This window comes from Planococcus citri, chromosome 2, assembly GCF_950023065.1.
Source record: "Planococcus citri chromosome 2, ihPlaCitr1.1, whole genome shotgun sequence".
NCBI classification, from domain to species: Eukaryota; Metazoa; Arthropoda; class Insecta; order Hemiptera; family Pseudococcidae; genus Planococcus; species Planococcus citri.
In genome coordinates this window covers 65,551,602-65,562,645 of record NC_088678.1, presented here as the reverse complement: position 1 = coordinate 65,562,645, position 11,044 = coordinate 65,551,602, and the positions used below count along the sequence as shown (strand labels likewise).

At 35.7% G+C, this 11,044-nt stretch overlaps 1 protein-coding gene and 1 long non-coding RNA gene across 2 annotated transcripts; both read right to left on the bottom strand.

The window, feature by feature from the left end:
- Nucleotides 1-409: 409 nt before the first annotated feature.
- LOC135834129 (vesicular glutamate transporter 3-like) lies at nt 410-1,648 on the bottom strand. The gene is made up of 4 exons (XM_065347966.1): nt 1,372-1,648; nt 994-1,224; nt 707-881; nt 410-615 (listed from the first exon to the last, which is right to left on the bottom strand). Exons 1-4 carry the CDS (start codon nt 1,546-1,548, stop codon nt 410-412), a joined length of 789 nt encoding a protein of 262 aa, XP_065204038.1. The 5' UTR covers nt 1,549-1,648.
- Nucleotides 1,649-9,277: 7,629 nt separating this feature from the next.
- Nucleotides 9,278-10,632, bottom strand: LOC135837106 (uncharacterized). The gene is made up of 3 exons (XR_010557140.1): nt 9,870-10,632; nt 9,674-9,778; nt 9,278-9,538 (listed from the first exon to the last, which is right to left on the bottom strand). It is a non-coding gene; the product is annotated as an uncharacterized LOC135837106 (long non-coding RNA).
- Nucleotides 10,633-11,044: the final 412 nt, after the last annotated feature.

The window sequence follows — 11,044 nt, the reverse complement described above, 5'->3', positions numbered from 1 at the left end:
TAGATCTGATGTAATCAGACATGTATCCACTCAAAGGTATCGATATTACCGAGCAAATTTGTGGCACGGTTGATATGTAGCCTATTTTCTTGATATCTATGTCATTTGTATCTATGGTGCACAAAAAACAATCGCATCATAATTCCCATTTATGGTCCAAGAATACAGCTCAGTCATTTAGAATGGATTTTTGAATTGAAATAAGTGGGTATACCTTTACCTACCTACCTACCTTTGATGTATTGAGGTAAAAACAAAGTAGTGAAAGTGATTCCACATCCGAATGAAAATTTAGCCAAGCAGCCTGCCCAAAAAGGCATACACGTCAACATTTCTCTCAATGGATAAACCAGCTGTGAAGATGAATAATTAACGTATGTACATAATTATAATTTATTCTGTGCACTTTTTAGTTGTTCAAAACTTCAAACAGTTGAAAAACAGAATCATATGTATAAGGGAAAATGTGCAGACAACTTGCCTTCTCATTAGCAGAAACACTATTCAGATTTTCTTTGATGTAGGCACGTTCTTCTGCCGATATATGTTTATCTTCTGCTGGATCATTGCTCACAACCAGCACCCAAATACCATACCATCCCAAGGTGGCAGCTCCTTTTGAGAAAAAAAATCCAAAATGAAATTTTCATTTATTAGGTCCTGAAAGTACAACGATGACCGGTCTGAGATCTTCTATAAGACTTACCACTGACATAGAAAAGCCAAGGCCATGCCCATGTGTTCAACATCCATCCAGCTATCAAAAAAGCTATAATGTTGCCTACATATAACCCAATTACGCTGAATGAGACGAATTTTGAACGCTCGTCAGGAGGTGCCCATCTGGACCAAAGTTGTGAAATGCTCGCGTACTGGAATGCCTTTGGGAACAAATCACATTAGGGTTTTTTTTACAGTTAATATTGACCATGATTGTTTTTTTTTTTTGGGGCGGGGAGGGTATGATAGGTATAGTAATGGAGAAGGCCTTACCTCAAATACTCCAAGAATCACGTTCGTGATCACAAATAAACTAAAGCTGTTGTAAAGTAGATAGGGTGTCATTAGTGTTACCAAAGCTGTAACCATAATGGCGATTCCAAATAGGGTGGCTCCACCTATACGGCCAGCTAAAACACCCCCTACGGGGCCCAATAAACGACCGTATGAGAAAGTGCTTAACACCAATCCTTTCTCTTTGGAGTTCCATTTGAATTCTGGTTCCTAAAAAATTAGAGTGTAGGTACATTTTTATTTTTGAGAAATTTTATTCAAATTTTGAGTAACCCTAAAAATAATTTTATTTTTTTTAAATATAATTTTTAATTTTTTTCAAATAATGTGAAATGTTTTAAATGGGTTGATACTTACAATATGTACTACGTTACCATTCGTGTCCGAGTAATTTTTCGAAGATGTCATCTCGACCACAGCCATGGCCAAATTCGTGTGCAAATAGAAAATATTACCGTATCCAAAAAACACCATCGCAACAATAACGAATCGTTTCGGTACCCGAAATTTTGCCAAATGCTTGTACTTGATCATCGTTAAAGATTTAATTTGCCAGTATAAACGAATACAGGAACTTCTTTATCTTTGGACGAAACTCGAATACTGATCTAAGTTCTATTTCGAAGACGAATTGGAAAATTCCCAAGTTACCTACTTACATAAGTTTCAAATTATTTTATCCATTAATTTTCATACTTACTCTTCAATTTCAGAATTTTTAATATGTACTATGTACAGACTGTTGAAAAGTATCATCTGTTGCATTATTTAACGAAATATTGACCTTGAAAAAATGGCACAGCCGAATGAAATTATTTCGTGGTTGACATGCCAATTAACTAGGTCTAGGTACCCTACCTACTCATTTATGAAATAAGGGGTGTTTTGTGAGTGTAAGGTTAATCGTAACGTGCATGATTATAGACGCCTTCGTGATCGATTCGAGAATGCTTCTAAGTACATGGTAACTTTCGTACCTAATGCCTTCTTGTTAAAGTTTAATGGAAAATTATTCGAAAATAACTAGCCATTCAAGATATAGGTATTAGGTATCTCTTACTTATTTTCGTTTCTATCGTTACCTTTTCCTCTTAATTTAGAATTCTTCACCTTGAAATTTATTATAGAAAAGGTTCAGTCCTTTGTAGTGGTGCAGTGCACTGACCTTGAATATTGTGAAATTTTTCCAAGTAGACTACATTCTAACCCTCAAAAAAAATATTGTGTCGATCAAATCGGGGAACGGGGGAAAATGTTTTGCTCGGAAAATAGGCTTACGGACGATCTTTTGCCTCGAAATTTCAATTTAATTTATGATCTCTGGACGATGTTGGGATACATATTTTGAGAATTCATTTTCTTCGTTAAGAAAAATTGAAATGATATAGCGAATAAATTTTGGACTAACAACTACCTAATATAACGCGTGGACAATTTTTTTATCCAAAGAAAGTAGCAAATGATATTGTAGATAATCACGTACTTACTTGTTTAAATGTAGGTACTTAGGTAGGGTATTAAATAATAGAGAGACATCATCAATTAAAAAGCACCTGTTTAAAAATATACAGACTAATGTTTACCAACCCGTTTAGTGCAGTTCGGTTTTTCTTCAATACAACCCTGTTCTTGAAGTTCAATCTGTGTTTGGTACTACACTACATATAAGCAAAATTACGTATTTCAACAGGGCAAATATTTTATCAGTGCCTTTGGCTCTGCCCCATGACTCATCAGTCGGTGTGTCGGTGAGAATGGAGTATTGTACTCGTATTGGAGAGATAAGATAACGTCATAAAGTGCTATGAAGAGGTGACTCGACTACGCTGTGGACTGTGGTGCCCTTGTAGCCGGATTGCATTTTTACCGACTTTGCCGTGAAACGGAAAGTCAAGGTATTGTATTTGTCATGATGGTTGAGGATTTGGGTGGGGGTGGGTTTTCTTGATGAATTGAAGTGTGCTGATCACGATAAGACATATGGCGCAAAACGAGATAAGTTTATATAGATATATGTACATGTAAAAACCATACATTACGAGATCCGTTTTATATAAAATCGGGCATTGCGAGATCCTTTTGCCGGATCTCGCAAGTTCTCTCATATGCCATGGTACTCGTGAGATCCGGGGGACCCTGTACACACATTTTCAGCCGGATCTCGTTTTGCCTACTATTCATATACTTATATACAATTTTTGAAAATAGATGAACGACGCATCTTGCGAGATCCACCCCCAAATCAGGTTTAGGCCGTTGGTGGATCTCGGTTTATGCGGATCGCGAAATTGATGGCGGCAATGCATAGAAAGGCACTGTTTACACACTGGAACATTCGTTCGAACGAAGTTGTAGGGTTATTATTTGAGTTTTTAGCATTTTTCGAAATTTTTTGGGTCGGATCTCGCAATGTACTCTAAGACAGTATATATATGAATACACGTACCTAGTACCTTGTGGTGCCCGGGTCTTTTATGGTAATTGTGGTGCCCGCGTACATAGAGGATCACATATATATGTATGATAAAGGTGTTTTGGTGCAGTTTGGATTTTTCATCATAGTTAGTCATAGAGGTGCCCGATACATAAACTTGGTACTTGTGGTGCCTGCCTCAAAAAATTTTTTTTCACCTTAGAGTGCATTTCACTCGATTCTGCATCGTTTTATATAAAAAGACCTTGTGGTGCCCGATTTGGGCGCCACAAGCCCAAAACCGGGCACCACAATGACTACGTATACTTAAAACGGGCACCACAATGACTAAGTTTAAATCTATATTTATATATATGGACCTAAGTATCCTCGACGTCACCGTATATAAACAGTACCTTTTGGTCACCAGGCTTTTAAATGCCTCCGGAGGTGTATTTACTTCATATTCGTAACCAGCACAGTTGTAATAGTGCTTATACTCTTTCCCCCACTTGATTTACATGCTTTAAGCTTATACAAAAAAAATTTACGAGAATGGTACCAATTTGCCTCCGATTATAAACTGATCTCTTCCGTGACCTTGTGTATTTAAAAAGATATTGACTATACCAACTGCGCTGGCTACGAATACAAAAATATAACACAACTGGAAGCATTTAAAAGGCGGTGACCAATAGGTACTGTTTATATACGGTGACGTCGAGGGTATGTCGGTGTTGATGGAACAAAAATTTTAAAATCTGTATACAGTAGGTGTATACATGACCTTTTCGTCACCGGACAAACTTTTCCCCTTTTACGTTTCAGGGGAAAACAATCCGTTTGGACTTGGTATACACAGGGAAACGTCTTCGTCACCGGCAAAACGCCTCCGTCACCGATTTCGGTGACCAAGAGAACGCGTCAGTATATAAAAGGTGACGTAGAGGTACCATTTGCACATCTATTTATATATATAGCCGCATACAGGTAAACTCATAACGTTTTGTATAAACAGCAATCTCAAGACCCCTCTGTAACTTCGTTGCTGTGCATACGCTCGACGCGTCACCCCATAGGCCTGATGGTACTCGATGTTAGGCCGCGTTATATTCGTTAACTTGATTTTTAGGTCACCTGTGGAAAGGTATTTCATTGCCAAAACATAAATTTTTCAGAAAAGCTTTTTTTTAAAAGTCTCATACGTCTCTGTTTTTTCGCAAATGCTTTTTTAACAAAGCATCCTACAGAAAAATAACCAGCTCTAAGCAGAAAGGAAATTTAATTCTCTACAATTTCCTTCCTGGCATTTTTTTCCTAGGATGCATACTTTTCCCATAAAATCAATGTTTAGATTGAAAAACACGAAAATTTGGACCTGTATAATCAACTTAAAATTAAAATTCAGCAGTCAAAAATTTATTTTAGACGATTTTTGACCACGCCATGTGAAAGAGGACATCTTCAACCACCAAAATCACCAAAAAGAACGTAAAAAACGTAAAAAATGATTCTTGGCAATAAAAACCTTTTCCTCATATCCTCATACCTAAGAATTAGGCTATGTACTCATTTGAAAATTGAGTCAAAAGTGAAATTGTATAAACAGAAATCTCACGTCCCTGCTCAAACTTTGCCAGTAGACTCCCCACACCTTGTAGATTCATATGGCACCTCATTGAAAAGTCACGTCCTAAAAAGGTTACGAGTTTGTCAAAACGTTATGAGTTTGCTGGTTAATCTATAAAAAAGTTACGAGTTTACCCCCTAGAATATTTATGTATATATATATCAATATGGACCTAAGTATCCTCGACGTCACCATACATAAACAGTACCTTTTGGTCACCAGGCTTTAAAATGCCTCCAGCGGTGTATTTATAGCATATTCTTAACCAGCACAGTCGTAATAGTGCTTCCACTCTTTCCCCCACTTGATTTAGATGCATTTAATTTATACAAAAAAATTTGCAAAAATGGTAGCAATTCACCTCCGATTCTAAACTGATCTCTTCGGTGACCTTGTGTATTTAAAAATATATTGACTATACATCTGTGTCACCTGCTGCCTTGCCTAATAGATTACACCTGTGCTGGTTACGAATACGAAAATATAACGCCGCTGGAGGCATTTAAAAAGCGGTGACCAAAAGGTACTGTTTATATACGGTGACGTTGAGGGTATGTCGGTGTTGATGGAACAAAAATTTTAAAATCTGTATACAGTAGGTGTATACATGACCTTTTCGTCACCGGACAAACTTTTCCCCTTTTACGTTTCAGGGGAAAACAATCCGTTTGGACTTGGTATACACAGGGAAACGTCTTCGTCACCGGCAAAACGCCTCCGTCACCGATTTTGGTGACGAAGAGAACGCGTGAGTATATAAAAGGTGACGTAGATGTACTGTTTGCAAATGTATGTAAATTTAGTGCAAAACGAGGTCAAAAAATTATATACATAGTGCAAAACGAGATCACCGACTCATTTTTGGCGATCTCGGATTTTTTCACATAGCGCACGTTAATAACGAGGTCATGTACTGTCTCTGTACAAAGTTTGAGGGATGATCTCGTTTTACACGCATTCTACGTACGGATATACATTTTACAATATTACATAAAGGGCGCATAAAGCGAGATCATGGTAAAATTTAAAGGAAGTGCCCTGTAGGATCTCGGTTCATACGTGTATGCTAAAACAAAATATATTTGGCCATGCGCTGGCCCTATGCCTACGTATGAACGTGCAGTTGAACGCAGTCCTCGTGCAATAAGTTTTTTTGTTGTTGATTTTTTTGAAATTTTTTGGAGGTGATCTCGTTTTGATACAAATATGTCTATATATATATAAACCTTATATAAGGAAACCTGAATTTTCGGGAATAGTCCTATCGTGATCCCAGACCCTCAAAACGTAAAGAAAAGTCACTCCCCGACCCAACTTCCACCATCGCAACAAATACAGTACTCCACTTTTCTTAAGAAAAGTTGGTAAAAATCATTAAATTCAAAAATTAATTACTCAAGAACAGCTTAACCGATTTTGATGAAATTTAAATTTTCGCCCATTGAATACTTGCCTAACATTTTGTCATCATCAGCATGTTTCAAAAGTTCGCAGCTTCAGCGTTTATCGAGCGACAAAATTTGCAGGGTGACTTTGCACAAAATTCATTATAAATGAAATTTCTCAGGAACGGCTGAACCGCTTTTGATCAAATTTATAGTCTTATAACTAGGTTACTAGCCCGATTTTTTGACATAACCATCATGCCCCAGAAGTTCAAAGTTTTCGAGGTTATTGAACTTTAAACTTTTTTTCACAATTTTTCAAAATTCAATATCTAGAAAACGGCTGAACCAATCTTGATGAAACTTTGCATACAACTAGGCCTTCACCGTCCCTACAAACCAAAATTATCACCACGATCCAAAAGTTTACAGCTTTTGAGTTATATCGAAAAAACCAAAAAAAAAACTTATCTATATGTGACGCTCTGAGCGATACCATACCATAAGTCGGAAAACTTTTTTTTGAGATAATCGCGTTTTCATGGAAAAAGTCAGAAAATATCAAAAAAAATTGTTTTGTCGATCCATATACTATGAAGCCTATACTTTGGAATGGGTGTACCCACCGATCTCAAACACGTCGTTTTAGTGGTGAAAAACCGGTTTTTACAAAAGTGCTTTTCATAAAAAAATGTCAAAAAAAAAAAAATATTATGATGTAAAACCATTAAAAGATGAAGAAAATCAAAAAAAAAAAAAAAAAAAAATTTAAAAATGTTACAAAAATAACCCAAACTTTTAAAAACGTTTTTCTCAAAATTTTGGTTTTTGAATTTCAAAAAATACGCAACTTTGAAATTTTGCAAATTTGTCAGATTTTAATATTTTGAAAATCTGTTTGCACCATTGAAAAGAGGAAGAAAAACACTACCAGAAACCACAATAAAATGAAAAAAAATTTTGCCGACATATGGTATGGTATCGCTCAGAGCGTCACATATATATTATCAATACCTACTTTTGTAACGTTATGGCACCATTTAGTTGAATGTCGTTGTGGCACCAGGTAGCAAGTGAAAGAAACTTAGTCATTTACGCGAGCGTTTTTCTGGCAACGGTTTATTCATTAATAAAAACCAACTGGTGCCTCTATATTATATGAGTATAAGCAACAGCGCCATCTAATCGAAACATTTTACAATGAATTTTTACAAATGAATACATAGAAAACCAATGAGACCTGAAAATGGTGCCACAACGTCTGTTGACTATATAATTTTTCCAGTATATTAAAAGGGACTTTTAAATGTCATTGTAGCACCATTACAAAAATTTGCCTAACGACCTCTGGCAGTGCCCTGATGACATTCCACACAATTTTAAATAAAATACGTTGTGACAACGTAAATTTTGGTGCCTGAACGTGTGTAAAGTATATAACATGGTGCCACAAGTACATCAATTATGAGTATAAATATTTACTTATATATCAATTTATGTATAAATTTGTGTCACGCTGAACTCAAAAGCTCCGAACTTTAAGTCGATACTGATGATGGCAAAATATTGCTTTGATACTGAACTAGAGAAATTTTTAATTTGGTCAAAATCGATTCAGCCGTTTACGAGATATGAACGTTAAAGTGTGTTTCAACGTTATGGATAAGCAGAAATTTGTGTAAACCCTTATATCTCGCAAACGGCTCACCCCCTACAAACAGATGGTGTGGTTAGGGTGTGTAGGTTGCAGATAGGTACGCCGGAGGTCGGGTGTTCCAATCCCACGCGAGTCAAGAAGAGAAAATTTTTTGTTGATTTTTTTGAAAAATTTTTTGTTAATTTTATCCGCCCAAAATTTTGCCATAAAAAATCAAAATTTTTCAAAAATTTCCAGTGTAATTTTTGTTTAAACAAAAAAAATCAAGTTTTTGGTAAATAGCCAGTAAATTTTGATAATTTTTTTTTTGGTGAATTAATAGTAATTTTTAGTAAATAAAATGATTAGTTATTTTTGGTGAATTACTCGTAATTAAAGTTGCTCGAAAATTTTGGTAAATTGCTTGGCTAATTTTTGGTAAATTGGTAAAGTTTGGTAAATTGGTAAAAACCTTTGGCAGTAAATTACTGCGGTAATTAAAATTCGGTAAAAAATTGGTAAATTAGTGAGGAAATGTCTGGTAAATTACTGAGGTGAATGTTGGTAAATTGCTGGGGTAATTCTTGGTAAATTGTAAAATTGGTAAATTAGTGGGTAATGTCTGGTAAATTACTGAGGTAAATGTTAGTAAATTGCTGGGGTAATTTTTGGTAAATTGGTAAATTTTGGTAAATGGGTAAATTTTGGTAAATTAGTAAATTTTGGTAAATTGGTAAATTTCGGTAAATTGGTAAATTTTGATAAATTGGTAAATCTTGGTAAATTGGTAAATTTTGGTAAATCCGTAAATTTCGGTAAATTTGTTTATTTTCCTGTATAACAGAGCAAAGTCGGTTAATCTTGCCTACTGCGCAAGATGTTTTTTGAAATGTAGGTACCTTATTACTCCGAAGGTGTGATAAGTATATACTCGTGCTTGTAATTAAAATTTGCATGTCAATTAGACCATGAAAAATGATTTTTGGTAAATTTACAGTCGACAATAAATATTTAGACAAGCGTCAATGCTGTTTTACTGTTTTGTTGGTACCCATGTAAGTAAATACCTACATCGTTATTACCCTATTGCAATAAAGTGATAAATTATTCAACAGAAATCTGTGAGAATAAGATTTAATCATTTCATCGAGTAACTACTTAGATATTTTGAATGCTGAAATTGATGCAATAACCATGACATTGACATTATAAAACAGGTAGGTACTTAATATTTAATTTGACTTGAGAAATCACTTTCTGGCGAGTTGGAGCAGGATGTTCGTGGAAGATACCACACCACGTAAATACCGCGAAAAATTACTCAACAGCAATTCGTACACGCTGAGTACAGCAAAAAGCCGCACATTTTGTGTTTGACACATGAAGATATGTACCATCTTTCGTATTTTCACTGATCGATACCACGGAGCATTATAGACTGCGAGAGTTACATCAGATACCTAATGAAAACAGTTTCAATTTGATTAGGAACAATATGAAGAGTTGTTAAAGGTGTTTCAGTCGGACTTTTCTCACAAAGATAAAAGACACAAAAAAGTTGATAGATTAATTGAATATGTAGGTATGTATTATACCGAGTTATCCAAGTGTTGTCCAATCCAGTAGAGTAGAAATACCAAGTTACAAGGGCCCATATACCCAAATATACATTTCATTGTCAGTGCCCAAGGCATATCATTCTAAAAGAAGAGATGGATGATATATTTTTACATTAAGTAGATACGGAAACTAAACAGATTTTCAAAAAACTATAAAATTAATAATACATACTGAAGCTGTGACATACAGTACAGCGATGCTATAGCAAAAACATCCAAGGATTAGTATGGTACCGATGAATTCAACATACTCTCTCAAAGCATTATTCAAGCTAAGAAAAACAAAGGGTGTGATTTAATACCACGACAAAAAAGGGCGTCAGCACGACAAGCATAGGCACTTTCACGCCAGAAAAATCGTTACCACGACTAAATTGTAAATTCCTGACAATAAAGAGCTTACCCCGACATAAAAGGTAAAGGTACTCCAATGACAACATAATGTATCAAATGACAAATGACGAATTAAAAAATTCACGACATTTTATTATTTTCAACTGTTAATATACATATAAGGCAATGCATGACACAATTTTTCTATCAAAAACAGGCATTTCACCAACATAAATACACGTTTAAAAACATTAAAATGATACCAAAAAAACGAAGTAGGCATGTGAAAAATTGCTGTTTATAGAAGTATAGGTTTGCTACAGGTTATACAGGCCCGTTTTTGGAAGTGACATCGACTATCCGAGACCCGATGCGACGTTCTGAGGCCCGTTAGCGGGTCTCGGAACGTTTTCCAATTAAAAACTATATTTTTATGATGTACGCACCTTAGGGATGCTATTGCTAGATTTTTGTCCGGGACTCACGAAGTAGGTATACCTACAGTATATACAGCATATTACCTTACATCACCCCACACAGAAACTTCACACTCGCGCCATTCATGTATAAATCACCCATTGGAGATCGCACCAACGTCTCTAGACCAGGCTTCTTAACCGCAAAAAACGCGCATGCTTGAACGAATTTAACAGACGCTATTTAAAATTTTTCCAAGTGTCAAAGACGCGGGCCTCGGATCGTCAGTAAGTTCCATATATATAATGTTTTCTGGACTTTGATGGGCGACCCCTCTTCCTCTTTTGACCTCAGGGACGAAGCGGCAGGGGGCTAAAGGGCGACATTTTGCCCCCCTCCGGTTCCGCGAAAGTAGGAAAAACTTGGGAAATTGTGAGAAGTTCAAGACAGTTAGGAAAATACAAAAATTCCAACAATATTTTAGTTTCAGTTTTCAAAAATTCAAATTTCTTACAATCATGTACTTAATTATATCGTTTATTTGCCGACAAAATTGCCGATCTATCCTCAAAATTCTCATTTTCCCCCTAAGCTTTA